This window comes from Oncorhynchus clarkii, unplaced genomic scaffold (assembly GCF_045791955.1).
Source record: "Oncorhynchus clarkii lewisi isolate Uvic-CL-2024 unplaced genomic scaffold, UVic_Ocla_1.0 unplaced_contig_1599_pilon_pilon, whole genome shotgun sequence".
In the NCBI taxonomy this organism is placed as follows: Eukaryota; Metazoa; Chordata; class Actinopteri; order Salmoniformes; family Salmonidae; genus Oncorhynchus; species Oncorhynchus clarkii.
This window is the reverse complement of record NW_027260980.1, coordinates 399740-427299: the sequence shown is the minus strand read 5'-3', so window position 1 is coordinate 427299 and position 27560 is coordinate 399740. Positions and strand designations below refer to the sequence as shown.

Sequence of the window (27560 nt, the reverse complement as noted above, 5' to 3'; positions counted from 1 at the left end):
ATGGGGTTCGGTAACATGGTGTTCTGGGTAACATAGGGTTTTGGTAACATGGGGTTTTTGTCACATGGGGTTTGGGGTAACATGGGATTTTTAGTAACATGGTGTTTTGGTAACATGGGGGTAACATGGGATTTTGGGTAACATGGGGGTAACATGGGATTTTGGGTAACATGGGGTTTTGGGTAACATTGGGGTTTGGGTAACATGGGGTTTTGGTAACATGGGTTTCGGGTAACATGGGGTTTTGGGTAACATGGGGTTTTGGGTTTTGGGTAACATGGGGTTTTGGGGTAACATGGGGTTTTGGGGTAACATGGGGTTTTGGGTAACATGGGGTTTTGGGTAACATGGGGTTTTGGGTAACATGGGGTTTGGGGTAACATGGGGTTTTGGGTAACATGGGGTTTTGGGTAACATGGGGTTTTGGGTAACATGGGGTTTTGGGTAACATGGGGTTTTGGGTCACATGGGGTTTTGGGTCACATGGGGTTTTGGGTAACATGGGGTTTTGGTAACATGGGATTTGGGTAACATGGGGTTTGGGTAACATGGAGTTTGGGGTAACATGGGGTTTAGGGTAACATGGGGTTTGGGGTAACATGGGGTTTGGGGGAACATGGGGTTTTGGGTAACATGGGGTTCTGGGTAACAGGGTTTGGGGGAACATGGGGTTTTGGGGAACATGGGGTTTGGGGTAACATGGGGTTTGGGGTAACATGGGGTTTTGGGGTAACATGGGGTTTTGGGTAACATGGGGTTTTGGGTAACATGGGGTTTGGTAACATGGGGTTTTGGGTAACATGGGGTTTTGGGTCACATGGGGTTTTGGGTAACATGGGGTTTTGGTAACATGGGATTTGGGTAACATGGGGTTTGGGTAACATGGGGTTTAGGGTAACATGGGGTTTGGGGTAACATGGGGTTTGGGGTAACATGGGGTTTTGGGTAACATGGGGTTTTGGGTAACATGGGGTTCTGGGTAACAGGGTTTGGGGGAACTTGGGGTTTGGGGTAACATGGGGTTTTGGGTAACATGGGGTTTGGGGGAACATGTTGTTTTCTTAACATGGGAATTCGGTAACATGGGATTTTGGTAACAATCGGTTTTTAATTATTTTAAGAGAGTAGCTCAATTACGTCTGTTACATGTTCCAGTATTGCTTCTTATCTTTATTTTTTTGTCTTAGTGTCTCTTAGATTCTTTATCTTATTTAGTGTCTCTTAGATTCTTTATCTTATTTAGTGTCTCTTAGATTCTTTATCTTATTTAGTGTCTCTTAGATTCTTTATCTTATTTAGTGTCTCTTAGATTCTTTATCTTATTTAGTGTCTCTTAGATTCTTTATCTTATTTAGTGTCTCTTAGATTCTTTATCTTATTTAGTGTCTCTTAGATTCTTTATCTTATTTAGTGTCTCTTAGATTCTTTATCTTATTTAGTGTCTCTTAGATTCTTTATCTTGAAGTGTTTCCATTATTAGTCCAGGTATTATTATAATCATCTGTTCATTCTTTGTATTTTTAAACATTTTTTAATAAAGGGGTTTGTTGTTGTTGTTTACCTCCTCATTATGTTATTGATTATAAATGTTATGATATTGATTATGATGTAGATTAGTGTTATGTTGTTAGTAGTATAGAGATAATGATGTTATTGATTATAAATGTTATGATATTGATTATGATGTAGATTAGTGTTATGTTGTTAGTAGTATATAGATAATGTTATTGATTATAAATGTTATGTTATTGATTATGAAGTAGATTATTGTTTTGATGTTGCTCTCTAAACTGTCATGTAATCAACTGAACAATTTTAGTCTTGTGTGATTCCCCTCTTCGACAGACTACAACATACAGTATGAATTAACTGAGATCAGTCTGTGTGATTCCCCTCTTGGACAGACTACAACATACAGTATGAATTAACTGAGATCAGTCTGTGTGATTCCCCTCTTGAACAGACTATAACATACAGTATGAATTAACTGAGATCAGTCTTGTGTGATTCCCCTCTTGGACAGACTACAACATACAGTATGAATTAACTGAGATCAGTCTGTGTGATTCCCCTCTTGGACAGACTACAACATACAGTATGAATTAACTGAGATCAGTCTGTGTGATTCCCCTCTTGGACAGACTACAACATACAGTATGAATTAACTGGTCATACATTTGGCAGGAGGTTAGGAAGTGCATCTCAGTTTCCACCTCATTTTGTGGGCTGTTGGCACACAGCCTGTCTTCTCTGGAGAGCCAGGTACTGACCTGTATATAGTCCTGCTATTATTATTTTACTGTTGCTCTTTAATTACTTCTTATCCATATTTGTTTTAACTACATTATTAGTTAGGGGCTTGAAACTAAAACAATTTCATTTCATTTGAGGTCTGCCTACGGCAGCCTTTCTCAATAGGCTATGCTCACTGAGTCTGGACATAGTCAAAGCTTTCCTTAAGTTTGGGTCAGTCTACATACCTCAATCTTCATCTCTCCTTTCTCCCAAAGTGTGTGCTTGATCACTTCCCTTCATGGACAGGATTTGAAAGAAATTGATTAGTATGGAAACTCACTCAATAACCTATACCTTCACCAATCCAATGCTACTACACTTTATGGGGAGTAGTGAACGAGTGCACACTTCAGGAAGCAGTAAATACTTTTGGGACGCACCCCTGGCCGGAGGATTTCCAAATTACCGTTGTTAAAGCCTGATCTTCTGTATATGTGCAATTTGTACCTCACAGGACACCATACATTATTCAAGAGTAAATGCTGTATTAATTTTGTCCTAACAAGATAATATACTGGCAGCACATCATCAGTCCCTCTGCAAAGACAAGCTCAACTTTGAGAATATCTATTATTTTAGCACTGTAGTCCAGTATAACTGTTTTTCACAGCATTGCAACCAGTTTAGAAGAATTATTGATAATTTGACGTATTTTAATATTGTATAATTTATACCAGCATTTGTTTTTAAAGTTTCCAAACTGAATACTGGTATGTTGAAAGCTGTTGTGTAGGTCAGTGGTGTAGTGGTGCCTGGAGAAGTGGGTATACAGTACTCTAATTTAGTGAAACATTTTCCAAACGGCCCAGAGAAGGAAAGGCACCCTGTGTGAAAAGCACGAGAAACAGTGATACACTCCGAATGACCTAAAACTATAAATCCCATATTGGTCTTTCCCAGTCAGGCCAACCCAAGCTGTACTGTTCAGTAGGATAATAGTAGACCAACCCAAGCTGTACTGTTCAGTAGGATAATAGTAGACCAACCCAAGCTGCACTCTTCAGTAGGATAATAGTAGACCAACCCAAGCTGTACTGTTCAGTAGGATAATAGTAGACCAACCCAAGCTGTACTGTTCAGTAGGATAATAGTAGACCAACCCAAGCTGTACTGTTCAGTAGGATAATAGTAGACCAACCCAAGTGGTACTGTTCAGTAGGATAATAGTAGACCAACCCAAGCTGTACTGTTCAGTAGGATAATAGTAGACCAACCCAAGCTGCACTGTTCAGTAGGATAATAGTAGACCAACCCAAGCTGTACTGTTCAGTAGGATAATAGTAGACCAACCCAAGCTGTTCAGTAATATAATAGTAGACCAACCCAAGCTGTACTGTTCAGTAGGATAATAGTAGACCAACCCAAGTGGTACTGTTCAGTAGGATAATAGTAGACCAACCCAAGCTGTACTGTTCAGTAGGATAATAGTAGACCTTTTATTGAAACAGGGAAACTGAGTCAGAAATTCACAAATTCAGAATTTCATGGTTTTTGTTCTCAAAGTCAGACTTTTTTTAAACAGAAAAACAATCAATTGTTCCAAGTCCATAACAGAGATTCTTACACCACATCAGGAGACCACTTTTGAGATTTGGGGAAAATCTAAGAAATTTACATTTTTGAGAGTAGTTCCCCTTTAATTCAAGTGTGTTGGATTAGCAGTGTTTATATAGTACAGGCACCTAGCACTATTGTTGGATTAGCAGTGTTTATATAGTACAGACACCTAGCACTATTGTTGGATTAGCAGTGTTTATATAGTACAGGCACCTACCACTATTGTTGTATTAACAGTGTTTATATAGTACAGACACCTACCACTATTGTTGTATTAGCAGTGTTTATATAGTACAGACACCTAGCACTATTGTTGGATTAGCAGTGTTTATATAGTACAGACACCTAGCACTATTGTTGTATTAGCAGTGTTTATATAGTACAGACACCTAGCGCTATTGTTGGATTAACAGTGTTTATATAGTACAGACACCTACACTATTGTTGGATTAGCAGTGTTTATATAGTACAGACACCTAGCACTATTGTTGTATTAGCAGTGTTTATATAGTACAGACACCTAGCACTATTGTTGGATTAACAGTGTTTATATAGTACAGACACCTACACTATTGTTGGATTAGCAGTGTTTCTATAGTACAGGCACCTAGCACTATTGTTGGATTAGCAGTGTTTATATAGTACAGACACCTAGCACTATTGTTGGATTGATATAAAGATAAAGAATATAGAAATAAATAAAGAAATATAAAATATTCCTGTAAAGGACTGTGTTAAATATTTAAGAATACATCTGTCAAAAAAACACTTAGTCAGACAACACATGAATTTCTCTCCTAAAATTAAGAATGTGTGTAGTTACCAAAAATATATGTAATAATTGTCTACAAAGAGATGTTTCTATACTTGGGAGAGAACTTCTGTCCAAGGCAGAGGGACTGTCTGGTTTTGTGTATCCCTCATTATCTTTATGTGTAAATCCTGCTACTTGTAAAGAGATCAACAAGACCTTTCTTGACTTCATCTGGAAAAATAAATCTCACAAACTAAAAGAGTCAGTCCTCTAATAAAAGAGCTGAAGGAGGTCTGGAAGTGTTGGACTTTGTGACATAAATAACACTTTCAAGATCAACTGGTTGAAAAGATGTTTGATCAATACTGATTCAATATGGTATTTAATTCACCCAGAGACTGGATCTACTTATCCACATCTACTGTGTCCCCATCCAGAGACTGGACCTACTTATCCACATCTACTGTGTCCCCATCCAGAGACTGGACCTACTTATCCACATCTACTGTGTCCCCATCCAGAGACTAGATCTACTTATCCACATCTACCGTGTCCCCATCCAACAGCACACTTTCAAACATAACATCTACCGGCAGCCTAGAGGTGCGTCCGAACATCAAGAAGAAGGGTGGAAACCCAGTGTGCGATTCATACGTTCTGCTTGGCCGTTACCCATTGGATGGTAAGGTGTGGTGTGGGACTTTTCAACTGTGTGGCTGTTGATGATTTCTGTGTTTTCTGAGAAAAAGGTGAGAATCTGTCCCACTTGTTCTTTGATGTAAATTTGTGTCAGAATTTTGGGAAAACCTTGCAAGATACTTATTTACCATTATGAACACTGTCCATGTTTTACATGGAGGATATAATATGTTACCATTATGAACACTGCCCATGTTTTACATGGAGGATATAATATGTTACCATTATGAACACTGTCCATGTTTAACATGAAGGATATAATATGTTACCATTATGAACACTGTCCATGTTTAACATGAAGGATATAATATGTTACCATTATGAACACTGCCCATGTTTTACATGGAGGATATAATATGTTACCATTATGAACACTGCCCATGTTTTACATGGAGGATATAATATGTTACCATTATGAACACTGCCCATGTTTTACATGGAGGATATAATATGTTACCATTATGAACACTGCCCATGTTTAACATGGAGGATATAATATGTTACCATTATGAACACTGCCCATGTTCTACATGGAGGATATAATATGTTACCATTATGAACACTGCCCATGTTTTACATGGAGGATATAATATGTTACCATTATGAACACTGCCCATGTTTTACATGAAGGATATAATATGTTACCATTATGAACACTGCCCATGTTCTACATGGAGGATATAATATGTTACCATTATGAACACTGCCCATGTTCTACATGGAGGATATAATATGTTACCATTATGAACACTGCCCATGTTTTACATGGAGGATATAATATGTTACCATTATGAACACTGCCCATGTTCTACATGAAGGATATAATATGTTACCATTATGAACACTGCCCATGTTCTACATGGAGGATATAATATGTTACCATTATGAACACTGCCCATGTTTTACATGAAGGATATAATATGTTACTATTGCAATGAAAGCAAGACCACTGAAATGATTGTCAATTTTTGTATTCTTGTTACCAAATACTTTATACACAAACAATCATTCCAAAATTCTATACCAAAATTACACATTTTTCTGACTGAATTTAAATATTTTATTAAAACATTAACCCTAATGAATAACAACAAGAATAACATTTTCCTGAATCATTATAGATTTTTTCAGAGTGATAACAACTACACTAAAATAGTTATTTTTTTATTACTTCATTGATATTTTGTGTGTTTTAGTATTTTCTAGTTGATACTAGTTCTGTTTTGTATGATGTAACAACGTAAATTGTTGGTCTGTATTTTGAATCAAAAAATAAATATATAAAATAAAACATAAAAAGACACATCGCCATCTGCTGACTGGAGGGGCAACACAGTTGAGGAACCAAAAGTTTATTTTCATTTATTTCATAAAAGTGTAATATTGTATTAAGTCGTTCTTGGAGAAGCATGTGTTGATTTATTCGTGTTTAATGAGTGAGAATTTAAAACAAACTTTAGACCCACTACATATTTACATTGAACCATAGTTCTGACATGGATCATTTAGACCCACTACATATTTACATTGAACCAGAGTTCTGACATGGATCATTTTGACCCCAGAGGCATATCTTTTATCAAAGCCAAAATGTGGTTTATTCCATTTTTCATGACTTTGTCAATCAATTTGTTCTTAATACATCTAAATCATGGTTTAGTGTATCTGTATCAATATGGACAGGGACAAGATTTCTCTCCTGTGTGTGTTCTCTGGTGCATAGTCAGATGGCTAGATGGAACAAAACTCTACATCAGAAAATACATACATGAAGGAGTTGTTTCATGATATCAATGACATGATGTCACAATGTAGACTGTTTAAACATTGTAGAAGGAGTATTTTAATGATGTCACAATGTAGAATGTTTTAACATTGTATTAAGAGTATTTTAATGATGTCACAATGTAGAATGTTTTAACATTGTAGTAGGAGTATTTTAATGATGTCACAATGTAGAATGTTTTAACATTGTAGTAGGAGAATTTTAATGATGTCACAATGTAGAATGTTTAAACATTGTAGTAGGAGTATTTTAATGATGTCACAATGTATAATGTTTTAACATTGTAGAAGGAGTATTTTAATGATGTCACAATGTAGAATGTTTTAACATTGTAGTAGGAGTATTTTAATGATGTCACAATGTGGAATGTTTTAACATTGTAGTAGGGGTATTTTAATGATGTCACAATGTAGAATGTTTTAACATTGTAGTAGGGGTATTTTAATGATGTCACAATGTAGAATGTTTAAACATTGTAGAAGGAGAATTTTAATGATGTCACAATGTAGAATGTTTTAACATTGTAGAAGGAGTATTTTAATGATGTCACAATGTAGAATGTTTAAACATTGTAGTAGGAGTATTTTAATGATGTCACAATGTAGAATGTTTAAACAATGTAGAAGGAGAATTTTAATGATGTCACAATGTAGAATGTTTTAACATTGTAGAAGGAGTATTTTAATGATGTCACAATGTAGAATGTTTAAACATTGTAGAAGGAGAATTTTAATGATGTCACAATGTAGAATGTTTTAACATTGTAGAAGGAGAATTTTAATGATGTCACAATGTAGAATGTTTAAACATTGTAGTAGGAGTATTTTAATGATGTCACAATGTATAATGTTTTAACATTGTAGTAGGAGTATTTTAATGATGTCACAATGTAGAATGTTTTAACATTGTAGTAGGGGTATTTTAATGATGTCACAATGTAGAATGTTTAAACATTGTAGAAGGAGAATTTTAATGATGTCACAATGTAGAATGTTTTAACATTGTAGAAGGAGTATTTTATTGATGTCACAATGTAGATTGTTTAAACATTGTAGTAGGAGTATTTTAATGATGTCACAATGTAGAATGTTTAAACAATGTAGAAGGAGAATTTTAATGATGTCACAATGTAGAATGTTTAAACATTGTAGAAGGAGAATTTTAATGATGTCACAATGTAGAATGTTTTAACATTGTAGTAGGAGTATTTTAATGATGTCACAATGTATAATGTTTTAACATTTTAGAAGGAGTATTTTAATGATGTCACAATGTAGAACACTAAACGTTTGCCCCCTGTTCAATTGATTTCTGCATGATATGGATATTAGCCTCAGGGGGAAAATCCAGGCTCTGAATTGAAAGAGTGATATTTATATGATATAACAGAAAGTGACTAACACAAAAAGAGCTGTGTTACACTTACAGCATTGGTGACCCACTTGAATCAAAATGTAGCTAGATGTTTTCTACAAGTTGTCCTCTAACCAGTGATGTACACATTATTCCCAGATTCCATGTGGTTTTTGAGCTGTTAGTTTTAACAGGACAACCTCATCTCCCCACTCTCACACAAATGATTTCAACATGATATCGATGAGGGATGAAAAATAAGTGTTGCGTTCCTTTGTTTAACGACCTCTAAATGTAAATGCATCTCTCCAAAATGTAGCTGACTGTCTTCTGCAGGTTGTCCTCTAACCAGGGAGGTAAAATATATCTCCCATTTCCATGTGTTTTTAGTTGTGTTAGTTTCAACAGCACCAACAACCTGATTTGTCCTCTAACCAGGGAAGTAAAATATATCTCCCATTTCCATGTGTTTTTAGTTGTGTTAGTTTCAACAGCACCAACAACCTGATTTGTCCTCTAACCAGGGAGGTAAAATATATCTCCCATTTCCATGTGTTTTTAGTTGTGTTAGTTTCAACAGCACCTACAACCTGATTTCCCCCCTAATTGATATCAGTGATTTATTGCTACTTGTCAAAACAACAGTGTTTCTGGTGCTGGTGCATTTTAAAAGGTGCTTGTTTCAGTAATATGATTATTGTTGCAGATGTTTGTGCAGATGGTACATTTTATGTTTAGGTTTTCAGTATCACAAATGGTTTCTGCATATTGGTTATTGATTTGGACACATTAAAGCTGTGTTTTGACATTGGGCTGTACCACCAAGCTAAATGTCATTGAAAAGATGTTGAAAAGAAGACGATACCCAACGTCCAATATACGTTTGGTTTTAGTTGAAGGTTGTAAATATTTATTTTCAGGTTGTTGTTAATAACGACTTGAAAACAACTTAATTTCAAAGTTCTTACAGTTTAGACACATTGACTGTTGTTGAAAATATTGAATCAACTATTTCACCAAACCAGAACCTGTGAATTCAACTAGACTTTATTACAAACAGTAACAAAGCTGAACAATTCCATGGAAGAACTGACTCTTCATTCTTAGTACTTGGCTTTTATACAGTCTGACCCTGATATAACATTCTAACCACTAGGCTACCCTGCTGCCCCAATAATACACTAAATACATGTAATATAGCCTATACAGTCTGATCCTTACATAACATTCTAACCACTACCCTGCTGCCCCAATAATACACTAAATACATGTAATATAGCCTCTTGCACTGAGATGCAGTGTCTTAAATACATAAACATACATTAAATGGCCAGCAGCATACCATCCTGCATACCACTGCTGGCTTGCTTCTGAAGCTAAGCAGGATTGGTCCTGGTCAGTCCCTGGATGGGAGACCAGATCCTGCTGGAAGTGGTGTTGGAGGGCCAGTAGGAGGCACTCTTTCCTCTCGTCTAAAAAAAATATCCCAATTCCCCAGGGCAGTGATTGGGGACATTGCCCTGTGTAGGGTGCTGTCTTTTGGATGGGATGTTAAACGGATGTCCTGACTCTCTGAGGTCATTAAAAACCCCATGGCATAAGAGTAGGGGTGTTAACCCTGGTGTCCTGGCTAAATTCCCAATCTGACCCTCAAACCATCACGGTCACCTAATAATCCCCAGTTTACAATTGGCTCATTCATCCCCCTCCTCTCCCCTGTAACTATTCCCCAGGTCGTTGCTGCAAATGAGAATGTTGTTCTCAGGCAACTTACCTGGTAGAATAACAGATAAATAAATACAAATGTGTTGAATACAACAGGTGTAGACTTTACTGTGAAATGATCTGAGACCCAACGATGAAGAGTTAAAACATCATACCTTTTATGAGGTACATTTTCACATCTCATAGTACAGAACTCCTAACTGGTCACCTTGTGACAGAGACAGTCTTTCATTCAAAACCTGTCATTCATTCATTCATTTGGATTGTAAACATCTCACCACACAACCATTGATTCAAAATATAAGTTTATTGTGAAATGTAATTAGAACGTTGGTTTAATCACCAAAACACAACATATTGAAATCTTTTTTCAATTTAGTCGTTTTAACTACCAGTTGATCCATTAGAAAACAATGCAGGATACCTGTTTCAAATGTCCCTTAGAAGTGCTGACAGTAATATACTACAGTACTGTAAATTACAGTAGATTACACAGTTCACATTAGACAATACACTTAGTGAAATTACAAGATGATGTCATAATACTGCATCAACTGGTTGTTTGATGCAGCAGAATGAGGTTCTTAGAGTTCTACTGTGTCTGAACTGAGAGGAGCTTCTGAGATGGAACTCCAGCTACTGATTGATGATGGTCAGTAGAGCTTCTGAGATGGAACTCCAGCTACTGATTGATGATGGTCAGTAGAGCTTCTGAGATGGAACTCCAGCTACTGATTGATGATGGTCAGTAGAGCTTCTGAGATGGAACTCCAGCTACTGATTGATGATGGTCAGTAGAGCTTCTGAGATGGAACTCCAGCTACTGATTGATGATGGTCAGTAGAGCTTCTGAGATGGAACTCCAGCTACTGATTGATGATGGTCAGTAGAGCTTCTGAGATGGAACTCTAGCTACTGATTGATGATGGTCAGTAGATCTTCTGAGATGGAACTCCAGCTGCTGATTAATGATGGTCAGTAAATCTTCTGAGATGGAACTCCAGCTACTGATTGATGATGGTCAGTAGATCTTCTGAGATGGAACTCCAGCTACTGATTGATGATGGTCAGTAGATCTTCTGAGATGGAACTCCAGCTACTGATTGATGATGGTCAGTAGAGCTTCTGAGATGGAACTCCAGCTACTGATTGATGATGGTCAGTAGATCTTCTGAGATGGAACTCCAGCTACTGATTGATGATGGTCAGTAGATCTTCTGAGATGGAACTCTAGCTACTGATTGATGATGGTCAGTAGAGCTTCTGAGATGGAACTCCAGCTACTGATTGATGATGGTCAGTAGATCTTCTGAGATGGACCTCCAGCTACTGATTGATGATGGTCAGTAGATCTTCTGAGATGGAACTCCAGCTACTGATTGATGATGGTCAGTAGATCTTCTGAGATGGACCTGAATCAAATCAAATGTATTTATAAAGCCCTTCGTACATCAGCTGATATCTCAAAGTGCTGTACAGAAACCCAGCCTAAAACCCCAAACAGCAAGCAATGCAGGTGTTGAAGCACGTTGGCTAGGAAAACTCCCTAGAAAGGCCAAAACCTAGGAAGAAACCTAGAGAGGAACCAGGCTATGAGGGGTGGCCAGTCCTCTTCTGGCTGTGCCGGGTGGAGATTATAACAGAACATGGCCAAGATGTTCAAATGTTCATAAATTACCAGCATGGTCAAATAATAGGTCTGGGACAGGTAGCACGTCTGCTGAACAGGTCAAGATTCCATAGCCGCAGGCAGAACAGTTGAAACTGGAGCAGCAGCACGGCCAGGTGGACTGGGGACAGCAAGGAGTCATCACGCCAGGTAGTCCTGAGGCATGGTCCTAGGGCAACAGGTCCTCAGAGAGAGAGAAAGAGAGAAAGAAAGAGAGAATTAGAGAGAGCTTACTTAAATTCACACAGGACACCGAATAAGACAGGAGAAGTACTCCAGATATAACAAACTGACCCTAGCCCCCAACTACTGGAGGATGAGACAGGAGGGGTCAGGAGACACTGTGGCCCCATCCGATGATACCCCCAGACAGGGCCAAACAGGAAGGATATAACCCCACCCACTTTGCCAAAGCACAGCCCCCACACCACTAGAGGGATATCTTCAACCACCAACTTACCATCCTGATGTCCACATACTTTTGTTGATGTATTGTATGTACTGCAGACAGACAGACAGACAGACAGACAGACAGACAGACAGACAGACAGACAGACAGACAGACAACTACTAGTCACCCCTCCACTCACTCCCTGAGTCCAGGCCCCAGACATACAGAACAGCAACACCATCAGAACTATAGCAGTCTTCATTCTGAAATGACTCTGGTCTTCTTCAGAAGTAGTGCAGTAGTCTACACGGTTCAGAACTCACCTTTTTAAACACTTCTTATCACTCATATCATGAGGTTTCACATGTGTTTGGTTACATAGTGCCCAATGTTCTTCTGAGTGATAAAACAGCAAACATTAAGCGTGTTGACTTATCAGACCCACATATATAATAAATATACTATAATATACTATATTCATATGCTTTTAGTACTCACACATGAATCATATCCTGTTTGCAGGTCATGTGTTGTTTTGAGCCAGCAGTAAAAACACACTGACAGGACAGTTCCTCTTATGGCCACTATCATTGCTTGCTGTTTGGGGTTGTAGGCTGGGTTTCTGTACAGCACTTTGAGACATCAGCTGATGTAAGAAGGGCTTTATGAATAAAATTGATTTGATGATTGATTTGATAGTCCTCTGAGTGGAACGGTGGGAGAAAAACAGGACCCCCCCCCATCTCCCATACTCTTCTTCTCTCCCCTCTCCACTTCTCTCTCTCCCCTTTTCTCCCCCTCTCATCCTCCCCCGCTAATCTCCCCTCTCCTCTTCTCCCCTCTCCTCTTCTCCCCCTCTCATCTCCCCCTCTCATCTTCCCCCTTCTCCCCTCTTCTCTCTCTCCTCTTCTCCACTCTCTTCTCCCCCTGTCCTCTTCTCCCCCTCTCCTCTTTTCTCTCCCCTCTCCCCTTCTCCCCCCTCTCCATTTCTCCACCCTCTCCTCTTTTCCCTCTCCTCTCCTCTCCTCTCCTCTCCTCACCTCTCCTCTTCATATTTTATCACTGACTATCACCAGTGATGTCATCATAACAGTAACCTGTTCCTCTCTTGGTCCAGCCCAGCCTGACCCTGACATATAGCATCAGGCCTGTTGAGTTGACTTGGGTAACAGACCTCTAGCTTCCACACCACATCCCCCGTTCTCCTGCTCTAACATGAGACCTCATCAGTACCCATTTTGGGTGCTGGTACTGTTTATATTTACGTTCTGGAACATTAAGCTAAAATTCTATAAGAGTTGAACTCAAGAAGTAGAAGTTAGAGGTGATATTATAGGACACACTATGTGTAACTTTGCTGCTCTGTCAGCAGTTTCCTGTGGAGTTTTTTTAACATATCAGTTTGCTGTCGTGTGTTCAACCACTGATCCAAGATAAGTTGCTAAGAAATTAATCTCAAATCATTGAAGTTAGGACATAATGAGAGAGAAGTCATATAGCCTAGCAGTATTTTCCACTCTTCAGTCCACTCTTTGTGACAGCAGACTGTGGAACCCCAGTTAGAGACAGATATGATACCTGCACTGATACTGATGACCCTGTTGTGGAGCACAGGTATGATGCTGTTATACTGATATACACTTGTGACAGTTACTGAGATATGTTTTGATATTGTAAGATATATTATAATTTGCAGGGTTAGTAAAATAACATGCAACTGGAAGCAGACAGTAAAAATGTGTCTCAAAGCAGGACAATGATGTGATCACCTGTAAATGTACTTTACTGTAGTCTAACTGTCCATCTGGGGACAGGCACTAATGTCAGTTAAGTTGTGATGGTGTCATGCATCTGACTGTTGTATATTCAGTGTGTCAATGATTGATTGTATCTGTCTCTATGTAAATGAATGAGAGTATATATTATGTATTATATATTATATTGGTGTTATGTTAGAGTAGGAGAAGGGAGGGGTGTAGATGCTAGAGGTCTATTAGCTAAGTCAAGATCAACAGGTCCAACACTATACGTCACTAAGAGAGAGAGAATGAGAGAGAGAGAGAGAGAGAGAGAGAATGAGAGAGAGAGAGGTGAGAAGAGAGGAGGGGTGGGGAGAGAGATTTGAGGAGGAGGAGAGAGAGAGGGTAGGGAGAGAGGAGGGTTGGGGAGAGAGAAAGGGAGGGGCGATGGGAAAGGAGGGCATAGAGCAAGATAGGTGAGAGAGGAGGGTAGGGGAGAGAGATTTGAGAAGGAGAAAAGAGGGAAGGGTAGAGGAGAGAGGAGGGTAGATATGAGAGAAGGGTGGAGGAGAGAGGAGGGTAGGGGATAGAGGGTAGGGTAGAGAGAAGGGGAGGGGAGAAAGGAGGGAAGGGGAGAGTGGAGGGTAGGAGAGAGAAGGGTAGAGTAGAGACGATGGGAGGGGACGGGATAGAGAGATTTGCGTAGGAGAGAAGAGGGTAGGGGAGAGAGGAGGGTGGAGGAGAGAAGAGGGTAGGGGAGAGAGGAGGGTGGAGGAGAGATGGGGAATGTGTTTAAACATGGGTGTTGTTGCACCATACCACTGTCATCCCCATCATATCATGAAAGGTCATGTTATGTTGATTTAACCTCTGCCTCTCTCTTCCTCTGACTCCTCCCTTTCTCTCTGTCTCTCTGTCTCTCTCTCCCTTTCTCCTCTGTCTCTCTCTTTCTCCTCAGATCTCCAGGCTCAAAGTGTCAGTCCACCAGGTAGGTAGAGTATAAATCTACAGTGATTATAGCAGTTCAATATTAGTAAACTTTATTATACCACATGAAGAAAGTCATGTGTCCATACAAACCATTCTAAACCCCAATAACAAGTAGTGTTTTATGGAACTACTAATACTTGACATATTATATATTATATTGGTCTGATGTTAGAGTAGGAGAAGGGGGGTGTAGATGATAGAGGTCTGTTACCAAGGCAACAGGTCTGATGCTATCTGTCAGGAAGAGAGAGAGAGGAACAGAGAGAGAGAGAGAGAAGGCGTGGAGAGAAAGTGAGATGTCAACAGAGATAGGGCTGACAGACTAACATGCAGCCAACTGAATATCTTGTCTTTACTGACTTCTCACCAGTGATGTCATCATAACCAGCAACCTTTTCCACTCTTGGTCCGGCTCAGCTTGACCCCTGACCTCTGAAATTAATGATTTAAAAATGTTTTATTTTATTTTTTTAATTAATTAATTAATCATCTGCAAAGAGAGTTACACATTTGCATGGAAGGGGAATGTACAATACATTACCAAAAGTATGGGGACACCTGCTAATCTAACATCTCATTCCAAAATCATGGGCATTAATATGGAGTTGGTCCCCCCCTTTGCTGCTATAACAGCCTCCCCTGTTCTGGGAAGGCTTTCCACTAGATGATGGAACATTGCTGCTATAACAGCGTCCACTCTTCTGGGAAGGTTTTCCACTAGATGATGGAACATTGCTGCTATAACAGCCTCCACTCTTCTGGGAAGGTTTTCCACTAGATGTTGGAACATTGCTGCTATAACAGCCTCCACTGTTCTGGGAAGGCTTTCCACTAGATGATGGAACATTGCTGCGGGGACTTGCTTCCATTCAGCCACAACAGCATTAGTGAGGTTGGGCGATTAGGCCTGGCTCAGTCAACGTTTCAATTCATCCCTAAAGGTATTCAATGGGGTTTAGGTCAGGGCTCTGTGAAGGCCAGTAATGTTCTTCCACATCGATCTCAACAAACTATTTCTGTATGGACCTCGCTTTGTGTACAGGGGCGTTGTCATGCTGAAACAGGAAAGGGCCTTCCCCAAACTGTTGCCACAAAGTTGGAAACACAGAATTGTCTAGAATGTCATTGTATGCTGTAGCGTTTAGATTTCCCTTCAATGAAACTAAGGGGCCTAACACGATCCATTAAAAACAACCCCAGACCATTATTCCTCCTCCACCAAACTTTACAGTTGGCACTATGCTTTGGGGCAGGTAGCGTTCTCCTGGCATCTGCCAAACCCAGGTTTGTGGTACGGACTGCCAGATGGTGAAACGTTATTCAACACTCCAGAGAAAGTGTTTCCACTCCAGCAGACGCTTGGCATTGCACATGGTGATCTTAGGCTTGTGTGCTGCTGCTCTGCTGTAGAAACCCATTTCATGAAGCTCCAGACGAACAGTTCTTGTGCTGAAGTTTCTTCCAGAGGAAGTTTGGAGTGTTGCAACCGAGGACAGATGATTTTTACACGCGACAAACTTCAGCACTCGTGGTCCCGTTCTGTGAGTTTGTGTGAGCTACCACTTCGAGGCTAAGCCACTGCTGCTCCTAGACGTTTCCACGTCACAATAACAGCACTTACAGTTGACCGGGGCAGCTAAAGCAGGGTGGAAATTAGACCAACAGACTTGTTGGAAAGGTAGCATACTATGATGGTGACGTGTTGATTGTCACTGAGTTCTTCAGTAAGGCCATTCTACTGCCAATGTTTGTCTATGGAGATTGCATGGCGGTGTGCTCGATTTTATTCACAGGTCATGAAGGGGTGTGCCTGAAATAGCCACATCCACTCATTTGAAGGGGTGTCCACATACTTTTGTACATACTGTAAGGTGTATCTGGGTCGGCCCGTCCTCCACCACCCCAACCCAACACATCCCACTCAGCTTTAGGGTTTTAGTGAAACATTCACTATTGGTTCCAGGTGTGTTAGGTCAAGGCCAGAGTGACAACACACAGGACAGCAGACCCCCAGGACTGAACAACCCAACAGCTGTTGAAAACAGGAAGTGGTCATGTTTTTTATACAGAATCATTTTGTCCTACAGTTGTCCATATAAGGCATCCTGACCTCATGAACGTTGACCAGTAAATCACATCTAGTGATACATAACGAGACATTTCTGCCGTCCATTGTGACATTGTTGAAAGATAACCAGCCCTCCAATTCATTAGAATGCATTTCTCAGCCTCTATAAATGCTTGGTTACACAGTTTCTTCTGATAACTGTCTCCGGTATCAACATTTCCAAGCCAACAAATACAGGGAGAAAAGAGAATCTGTAGAGATGCTGAGATAAAAGAGCATCCTCTTTACCAGAATTCAGACAGAATTCACAAGACCACAACATACACAGATATGTCCCCTTTTGTGGATGGGGGGGGGGGGGGGGGGGGGGGGGCTCTTTAAGCAACCACAAGGCTGGGAGAGAGAGATAGTTCTTACTCACTGACAAACTGAGGAGGAGACAGGGGAGGAGGGAGAGAGAGAGAGATAGGAGAGAGAGATAGTTCTTACTCACTGACAGACTGAGGAGGAGACAGGAGAGAAGGGAGGGAGAGATAGTTCTTACTAACAGACTGGGTTGGTAGAAGGAGACAGGGGAGGAGGGAGAGAGAGACAAACATTTAAATCAGCTGAATATATTTGTGTAACTGACTTCTCACCAGTGATGTCATCATAACCAGTAACATGTTCCTCTCTTGGCCCAGCCTGACCCTGACATACATCATCAGGCCTGTTGAGTTGACTTGGGTAACAGACAGCTTCTACACCACAGCCCCCCTTCTCCTGCTCTAACATGAGACCTCATCAGTACTCATTTTGGGTGCTGGTACTGTTTCTATTTAGGTGCTGGAACATTAAGTCAATATTCTATAAGAGGTGAACTCAAGCAGTAGAAAGTTAGAGGTGATATTATAGGACACTATGTGAAATGTTGCTGCTCTGTCAGCAGTTTCCTGTGGTTTTTTTAACATATCAGTTTGCTGTAGTGTGTTCAACCCCTGATCCAAGATAAGTTGCTAAGAAGTTCATCTCACATCATTGAAGTTAGGACATAATGAGAGAGAAGTCATATAGCCTAGCAGTATTTTCCACACATCAGTCCTCTCTTCATGACAGTAACCCCAGTTAGAGACAGATATGATACCTGCAGTGGTACTGATGACCCTGTTGTGGAGCACAGGTAGGATTTTGTTATGTTGATATAGAACGAGAGGGAGGAGAGAGGAAGGGTGGGGAGAGCAGAGGACGGGAGGGGACAGAGGAGGGTAGGGGAGAGAGGAGGTAGAGGAGGGAGGAGGGTAAGGGAGAGAAAAGGAGAGGGGAGAGAGAGAATTGTGGAGGAGAGATAAAAAGAGAGAAGGGGGGGAGAGAGAAGGGGAGGGGAGAGAGAGAATTGTCGAGGAGAGAGAAAGAGAGAGAAGGGGAGGGAAGAGAGAGGGGAGGGAAGAGAGAAATTGTAAGGGAAGGGCTCCACTAGGGCCCTCTCAGCCAGCCGGCTCCACTAGGGCCCTCTCAGCCAGGCTGCTCCACTAGGGCCCTCTCAGCCAGCATGCTCCACTAGGGCCCTCTCAGCCAGCCGGCTCCACTAGGGCCCTCTCAGCCAGCCGGCTCCACTAGGGCCCTCTCAGCCAGCCTGCTCCACTAGGGCCCTCTCAGCCAGAATGCTCCACTAGGGCCCTCTCAGCCAGAATGCTTCACTAGGGCCCTCTCAGCCAGCTGGCTCCACTTGGGCCCTCTCAGCCAGCCGGCTCCACAAGGGCCCTCTCAGCCAGCCTGCTCCATTAGGGCCCTCTCAGCCAGCCGGCACCACTAGGGCCCTCTCAGTCAGCTGGCTCCACTAGGGCCCTCTCAGTCAGCTGGCTCCACTAGGGCCCTCTCAGTCAGCTGGCTCCACAGGGCCCTCTCAGTCAGCTGGCTCCTCTAGGGCCCTCTCAGCCACCTGGCTCCACTAGGGACCTCTCAGCCAGCTGGTTTGTGTAGGAGAGCGTGAGCTGTGTGTACAAAAAGTAGAAGTACAAATGTCAAGGGAAATGAACTAAAGTGATAAATCTAGTCCTAGGTTTTATTTACTGTGGTGTTTGTTCTCCACTGGTTACCCTGTTCTCATCACAACAGGTCACACATTCTGCTGACATGATTACACACTGTGGTATTTCACCTAACAGATACAGGAGCTTGTCAATATTATATTTGTTTTCAAATTATTTTGGGTGCCTTGTAATATGAGAGAAATATATGTCTCCTATATCGACGTACATTTGGCAGGAGGTTAGGAAGTGCAGCTCAGTTTCCACCTCATTTTGTGAGTAGTGGGCACAGAGCCTGTCTTCTCTCTGCCTATGATGACCTCTCTCAATAGCAAGGCCATGCTCACATTGTCTCTACATTGTCCATTTTTTTCTCTGTTTTCTATCAATCACAGTGGTCAGATAGTCTGCCACCGTGTCCTGTCTGTTATGAATGTACATCAGATGGCAACAAGATCCTATTGTACAGCGATTTCCTTAGGTAACATGAATACAAAGCCAGCGGGAGGTGGTGGGAAAAGGATGGGAGGCCAAAAGTCCATGTAACCAATAGAGAGTCAGAGTCCCAAGTGTGGGAACAAACATAGTTTGTAAAGAAAGTTTGTAGTCAACAAAGTCTGCAGGAGTCATGAGGCAAATAGCAAAATAGCAAAATGTGCAATAAAAAAATGCAGTCTATAACGATCAAGTTCAGAGTCAAATCAAATCAAATGTTAATGGTCACATGCGCCGAAAACAACAGTTTCCTTACAGTGAAATGTTTACTTACGAGCCCCTAACCGAGAGTGCAGTTAAACAAATACAGAGAAGAATAAGAGACAAAAGTAACAAGTAATTAAAGAGCAGCAGTGAAAAATAACAGTATTTACAGGGGTGTCGGTACAGAGTCAGTGTGAGGGGGTGTCGGTACAGCGTCAGTGTGAGGGGGCACCGGTTAGAGTCAGTGTGAGGGGGCACCGGTTAGAGTCAGTGTGAGGGGGCACCGGTTAGAGTCAGTGTGTGGGGGCACCGGATAGAGTCAGTGTGTGGGGGCACCGGTTAGAGTCAGTGTGTGGGGGCACCGGTTAGTTGAGGTAGTATGAACATCGAGGTAAAGTTAAGTGACTACAGTGCCTTGCGAAAGTATTCGGCCCCCTTGAACTTTGCGACCTTTTGCCACATTTCAGGCTTCAAACATAAAGATATAAAACTGTATTTTTTTGTGAAGAATCAACAACAAGTGGGACACAATCATGAAGTGGAACGACATTTATTGGATATTTCAAACTTTTTTAACAAATCAAAAACGGAAAAATTGGGCATGCAAAATTATTCAGCCCCCTTAAGTTAATACTTTGTAGCGCCACCTTTTGCTGCGATTACAGCTGTAAGTCGCTTGGGGTATGTCTCTATCAGTTTTGCACATCGAGAGACTGACATTTTTCCCATTCCTCCTTGCAAAACAGCTCGAGCTCAGTGAGGTTGGATGGAGAGCATTTGTGAACAGCAGTTTTCAGTTCTTTCCACAGATTCTCGATTGGATTCAGGTCTGGACTTTGACTTGGCCATTCTAACACCTGGATATGTTTATTTTTGAACCATTCCATTGTAGATTTTGCTTTATGTTTTGGATCATTGTCTTGTTGGAAGACAAATCTCCGTCCCAGTCTCAGGTCTTTTGCAGACTCCATCAGTTTTTCTTCCAGAATGGTCCTGTATTTGGCTCCATCCATCTTCCCATCAATTTTAACCATCTTCCCTGTCCCTGATGAAGAAAAGCAGGCCCAAACCATGATGCTGCCACCACCATGTTTGACAGTGGAGATGGTGTGTTCAGGGTGATGCGCTGTGTTGCTTTTACGCCAAACATAACGTTTTGCATTGTTGCCAAAAAGTTAAATTTTGGTTTCATCTGACCAGAGCAGCTTCCCATATGTTTGGTGTGTCTCCCAGGTGGCTTGTGGCAAACTTTAAACAACACTTTTTATGGATATCTTTAAGAAATGGCTTTCTTCTTGCCACTCTTCCATTAAGGCCAGATTTGTGCAATATACAACTGATTGTTGTCCTATGGACAGAGTCTCCCACCTCAGCTGTAGATCTCTGCAGTTCATCCAGAGTGATCATGGGCCTCTTGGTTGCATCTCTGATCAGTCTTCTCCTTGTATGAGCTGAAAGTTTAGAGGGACGGCCAGGTCTTGGTAGATTTGCAGTGGTCTGATACTCCTTCCATTTCAATATTATCGCTTGCACAGTGCTCCTTGGGATGTTTAAAGCTTGGGAAATATTTTTGTATCCAAATCCGGCTTTAAACTTCTTCACAACAGTATCTCGGACCTGCCTAGTGTGTTCCTTGTTCTTCATGATGCTCTCTGCGCTTTTAACGGACCTCTGAGACTATCACAGTGCAGGTGCATTTATACGGAGACTTGATTACACACAGGTGGATTGTATTTATCATCATTAGTCATTTAGGTCAACATTGGATCATTCAGAGATCCTCACTGAACTTCTGGAGAGAGTTTGCTGCACTGAAAGTAAAGGGGCTGAATAATTTTGCACGCCCAATTTTTCAGTTTTTGATTTGTTAAAAAAGTTTGAAATATCCAATAAATGTCGTTCCACTTCATGATTGTGTCCCACTTGTTGTTGATTCTTCACAAAAAAATACAGTTTTATATCTTTATGTTTGAAGCCTGAAATGTGGCAAAAGGTCGCAAAGTTCAAGGGGGCCGAATACTTTCGCAAGGCACTGTATCTAGAAGAAAAAGAAACGCACACCTATTCAGGCGAGGTGCTGGCTAGAGGTGCTGGCTAGAGGTGCTGGCTAGAGGTGCTGGCTAGAGGTGCTGGCTAGAGGTGCTGGCTAGCGGAGTAGAAAACTCTGATGAAGACAGCTTGGCTGTCAAAACGTTGATAATTAAATATTTGCATCTGAGCTCATGGAGTGTGCGGCTCTCTTTTATTTTCAAGTTAAGTGACTATGCATAGATGACAAAAGAGAGTGGCAGTGGTTTTGAGAGGGGGGGGGGCAATATGAATAGTCTGGGTAACCATTTGACTAGATGTTCAGAAGTCTTATGGCTTGGGGATAGAAGCTGTTTAGAAGCCTCTTGGACCTAGACTTGGCGCTCCGGTAACAGAGAGAACAGTCTATGATTAGGGAGTCTGGAGTCTTTGACAATTTTCAGGGCCTTCCTCTGACACCGCCTGGTATAGAGGTCCTAGATGGCAGGAAGCTTGACCTCAGTGATGTACTGGGCCATTCACACTACCCTCTGTAGTGCCTTGCGGTCGGAGGCTGAGCAGTTGCCGTAGCAGGCAGTGATGCTACCATGCTCTCAATGGTGCAGCTGTAGAACCTTTTGAGAATCTGAGGACCCATGCCAAATCTTTTCAGTCTCCTGAGGGGGAATAGGTTTTGTCGTGCCCTCTTCACGACTGACATGGTGTGCTTGGAGCTCGTTGTCGGTGATCAGGCCTACCACTGTTTTGTCATCAAATTTAACCTCCTATGGAAGAGACGGGCTAAGATCCCGTTAACGGGATCGATTTGACAACAGTCAAACAACAGAAATCTCATAATTAAAATTCCTCAAACATACATAAACTTGTTGTTAATCCTTTACGACGAAAGCACACCATCAGATTATGTTTGGTCAGCACCTCGTCACAGAAAAACACAGCCATTTTTCCAGCCAAAGAGAGGAGTCACAAAAAACAGAAATACAGATGAAATATATCACTAACCTTTGATGATCTTCATCAGATGACACTCATAGGACATCATGTTACACAATACATGTATGTTTTGTTTGAGGAAGTTCATATTTATATCCAAAAATCACGTTATGTTCAGTAATGTTTTGCTTCCAAAACATCTGGTAATTTTGCAGAGATCCACATCAATTTACAGAAATACTCACAATAAACATTGATAAAATATACAAATGTTGTGCGTGGAATTATAGATCCACTTCTCCTTAATGCAACCGCTGTGTCAGATTTCAAAAACACTTTACGGAAAAGCACACCATGCAATAATCTGAGTACGGCGCACAGACACAAAAACAAGCCATACAGACACCCGCCATGTTGTGGAGTCAACAGAAGTCAGAAACAGCATTATAAATATTAACTTACCTTTGATGATCTTCATCAGAATGCACTCCCAGGAATCCCAGTTCCACAATAAATGTTTGTTTTGTTCGATAAAGTCCATCATTTATGTCCAAATACCTCCTGTTGGTAGCGTGTTTAGTAAACAAATCCAAACTCATAAGTCCAGGCGAAGGTTCAGACAAACAGTTATATAACAGTCCGTAGAAACATGTCAAACGATGTATAGAATCAATCTTTAGAATGTTTTTAACATAAATCTTCAATAATGTTCGAACCGGAGAATTCCTTTGTCTTTAGAATTGCAATGGAACGCAGGTCGCTATCACGTGAGCGAGTGTGATCAGCTCATGCCACTCTGGCAGAGCCCTTACTCAAACAGCTCTCATCCCCCCCTCCTTCACAGTAGAAGCCTCAAACAAGGTTCTAAAGACTGTTGACATCTAGTGGAAGCCTTAGGAAGTGCAATATGACCCCATAGACACTGTATATTCGATAGGCAATGATGTTGGAACATTGCTGCATGGACTTGCTTCCATTCAGCCACAAGAGCATTAATGAGCTTAAGTACGGATGTTGGGCGATTTGGCCTGGATTGCAGTCTGCATTTCAAATCACCACAAAGGTATTCGATGGGGTTTAGGTTAGCCTCTGTGCAGGCCAGTCAAGTTCCTCCACACCGATCTCAACATCCTATGATGGTGCCATGTTGAAAGTCACTGAGCTTTTCAGAAAGGCCATTCTAATGCCAGTGTTTGCCTGTATTACTGTGTGGAAGGGGTGGGGAAGGGGTGTGGCTGAAATATAATCCACTAATTTGAAAGGGTGTCCACATACTTTTGTATATATAGTGTGTGTACACAGGGGTGTTGTTGCACCATACCAACGATAAGCCTGTCTTCCCCATCACATCATGAAAGGTCATGTTGATGTTCATTTCACCTCTGCCTCTCTCTTCCTCTGACTCCTCCCTTTCTCCTTTGTTTCTCTCTATCTCTCTGTCTCTTTCTCTCTCTTTCTCCTCTGTCTCACTCTTTCTCCTCAGATCTCCAGGCTCAAAGTGTCAGTCCACCAGGTAGGTAGAGTATAAATCTACAGTGATTATAGCAGTTCAATATTAGTCAACTTTATTATCCCACATGGAGAAATTCATGTGTCCATACAAACCATTCTAAACCCCAATAACAAGTAGTGTTTTATGGAACTACTAATACTTGTCAACCACAAAGCAATACTGCTGTTAGAATAACAGAATCACTGTCATCATCTGTCCTCACCACTGTGTTTTCCTCTCTGCTGTTTACAGCTGAAGACTCAGTCAGACTGGTGGATGGGACCACTTCCTGTTCTGGGACAGTGGAAGTCTTCTATGAAGGAGAGTGGTCAGGTGTATGTTTTAGTTGGTGGAGCATGAGAGAGACTAAGGTTGTGTGTAGAGAGCTGGACTGTGGGAATCCTGTATCTGAATCTAGAGGACCTCTGATTGAAGATGGAAGAAGAGGAGTCAGACTGGGTGGTTGCTCTGGAGATGAGTCTTCTATTAGACAGTGTGACATCATAGAAGAACCTGGTGTCTGTAATGGTGAATATTATCATCATGTGACCTGTTCAGGTAAGAGACTGGTCATATTGAGAGATTTATTTATACATTATACAATATTACCATGTATCATGTTTTATGTGTTTTTATTTCATTTAAATAGAGGGAGAGATGTCAGATGTATTTAAACATTATATTTGTGTTTGTCATATTGGTTTATGGGAGATGTTCATGGGCAGATCATTGTAGTTCAGATGGTACTGAAGTGAAGCTGCCTGATGGATGTCCAGCTGTTTATTTTCTATAAAGTGAAGTGAACTTATTCCTGTTTCCTGCCTGCATTATTCCCAACCCTATCCTGAGTGACTAAGAACCCATTTCTACCTCTTACAGTATCAAACATAGCAAACTACAATCTTTTATCCAACATATTTGTGTTGAGTCCTTGACAGTGTCATCAACAAAACTGATTGAATGTTCAACCAACTCTTTTTCTCCAGAGTCTGTGCGGCTTGTGGATGGAGCTGGACTCTGCTCTGGGAGAGTGGAGGTGAAGTCCAATCAGTCCTGGGCCTCAGTGTGTGAAGCTGACTTTGACCGGCAGGATGCAGAGGTAGTCTGTGGGGAGCTTGGCTGTGGGGCTCCTGCAGCTCTACAGGGAGGGCTCTATGGAGAAGGTGAGGGTCAGACCTGGGATAAAGAGTTTCAGTGTAAAGGCAAAGAGTCCTTTCTCCTGGTGTGTGACACCTCAGACGAAAAACACAACACCTGCCTACCTGGTAATGCTGTTGGACTCACCTGCTCAGGTAAGAAATAGTTTGTCAATCAATCAACATTGTTTCTCATCTGGAGTGAAGAATATGAGAGACAATATAGGTATGTTTTAGTGAGAAAATAGTAAGATTACTGTCTCTCTCTTTTCTTTTCTCAGAGCCTGATGATGTGAGGCTGGTGGGAGGAAGCAGTCGCTGTGCTGGTGGAGTGGAGTGGTACGACCAGGGAGAGTGGAGGACTGTGGGAGCTGACGGGGACCAGGAGGCTGTAGGAGCAGTAGTGTGTAGACAGCTGGGTTGTGGCTCCACTGTTTCAGTACCACCTGGAGACACCACTAGAGGGGTTGAAGTTATCTGTTCTGGGTCTGAGTCTTCACTGAGGGAGTGTTGGAGAAGTTCTTATCTCCTTCCTGGACTCACAGTGATCTGCTCAGGTAATAACAACATATTATAATTATATTCAACTGATTTCCTTCATTCATACAACTTCCTCTACACCTCTCATGATGACTGTTTAGCTTGTCAGTCTGCTTTACTAAATAGATCACTCAGTCAAGTAGGAATCAAATACAACTTAAATATCCCAGAATGCTTTTGTATTTGAGTGTTATCTCAGTGAACGTCTCTACTCACTACAACTGTCACATGTCATATTATTGTCATATCTAAATGATGAAAGTAGTTGAGGAGCTACGTTTTCTTTTTCTCTCCTCTTGTTCCAGATGTCCTGCTTAAGCCTGATATCAACATATGTTGTCTCAGTGACTGTAGGCCCACTACTCATGTTGCCCTGTGAGGGAGGGTGGCTGGCACTGTTACATGATGATGTTATTGTCATATCTATAGGAAACTAGTTGAAGGTTTTTCTTGTTCTCTTTTATTGATACAGTCCAGCCTGATATTTCCCTGACTGACTCAATGGGAGGGGTCTCCAGGGGCCACCAGGGGTCCGAGATGTTCAGGGGCTACAACTTCACCATCACCTGCTCCACTCAGCCACAGTACCCAGGAGGCTCCTTCCTCCTCACGTTCACCGGCTCCAACATACAGCAGATCCAGCCAGCTGTCAATCACTCTGCTGCCTTCCTCTTCCCTGCTGCAGATGACTCCCACCAAGGGAACTACAGCTGTGTTTATGAGACTGATGTTTTCTCTCATAGCTTCTCCTCTGAGAGTGAGCTCCTCTCCCTCACCATCACAGGTAACTGAACATGAACCAGACAAATAACTTTGTCATTGACAGATTTCCCACAGATCTATGTGATGATGATCAGTCCCCTCATCAAAGGTGTTTCTGTTTGCAGCCTCTCCTCTGCCAGCCTTCATCATCAGACACGTTGTAGTGCTGCTTATCCTACTGACATCCATCACCACCTCCTACCTGTACTACAAGGTAAAGACATTGACTCAGACGTTACAAGTCATTTAAACTAGAGGGTGAGGGTGAGGGGTAGAGGGAAGGAGAGAGAATGGAGATACTAGAGAGTAAATGTCTGACAGTTGGTGCTGTTTCTCCCTAGCCCACCAGGAGGCAAAAGAGAGTGAACAGGGTGAGCAGCATGGATCTTTATGTCAATGCCATGGAGACGGTCTCTCTGAGCTCCAGAGCTGAAGCTGGACCCGGAGAGGAGAGACCAGCCCAGGGGACGGAGTAGGAGTAGAATGAAGCTGACCCTATATGCTGATCTTAGGTCAGTTTTATGTTTTAAATCGATGGTCAGCAGTGGACTGGTGTTTAAAATGTGGTGACAAACCTGAAGTGGTTCTAATTTTAATAACAAGTTCAGAATTAGTTTATCTTTCTAGAACCTTGGACGAAATTTAAAAGGAGTGATTGCAACCACCATGGGGTTTTGGGTAACATGGGGTTTTGGGTAACATGGTGTTTTGGGTAACATGGGGTTTGGGTAACATGGGGTTTTGGTAACATGGGGTTCTGGGTAACATGGGATTTGGTAACATGGGGTTTGGGTAACATGGGGTTTTGGGTAACATGGGGTTATGGGTAACGTGGGGTTTTGGGTAACATGGGGTTTTTGGTAACATGGGGTTTTTGGGTAACATGGGATTTTGGTAACATGGGGTTCTGGGTAACATGGGATTTGGTAACATGGGGT

General features: G+C 41.5%; 1 protein-coding gene across 1 annotated transcript; it reads left to right on the top strand.

Annotated features, from left to right (window-relative positions):
• On the top strand, window positions 1–27098 carry LOC139402783 (scavenger receptor cysteine-rich type 1 protein M130-like). The gene is made up of 10 exons (XM_071146701.1): window positions 1–27; window positions 5044–5209; window positions 5294–5355; window positions 24176–24205; window positions 24437–24512; window positions 25171–25476; window positions 25602–25877; window positions 26546–26644; window positions 26748–26836; window positions 26964–27098. The coding sequence occupies exons 1-10, from the start codon at window positions 1–3 to the stop codon at window positions 27096–27098; spliced, it is 1266 nt and encodes a 421-aa protein (XP_071002802.1).
• The last annotated feature ends 462 nt before the right edge of the window (window positions 27099–27560 follow it).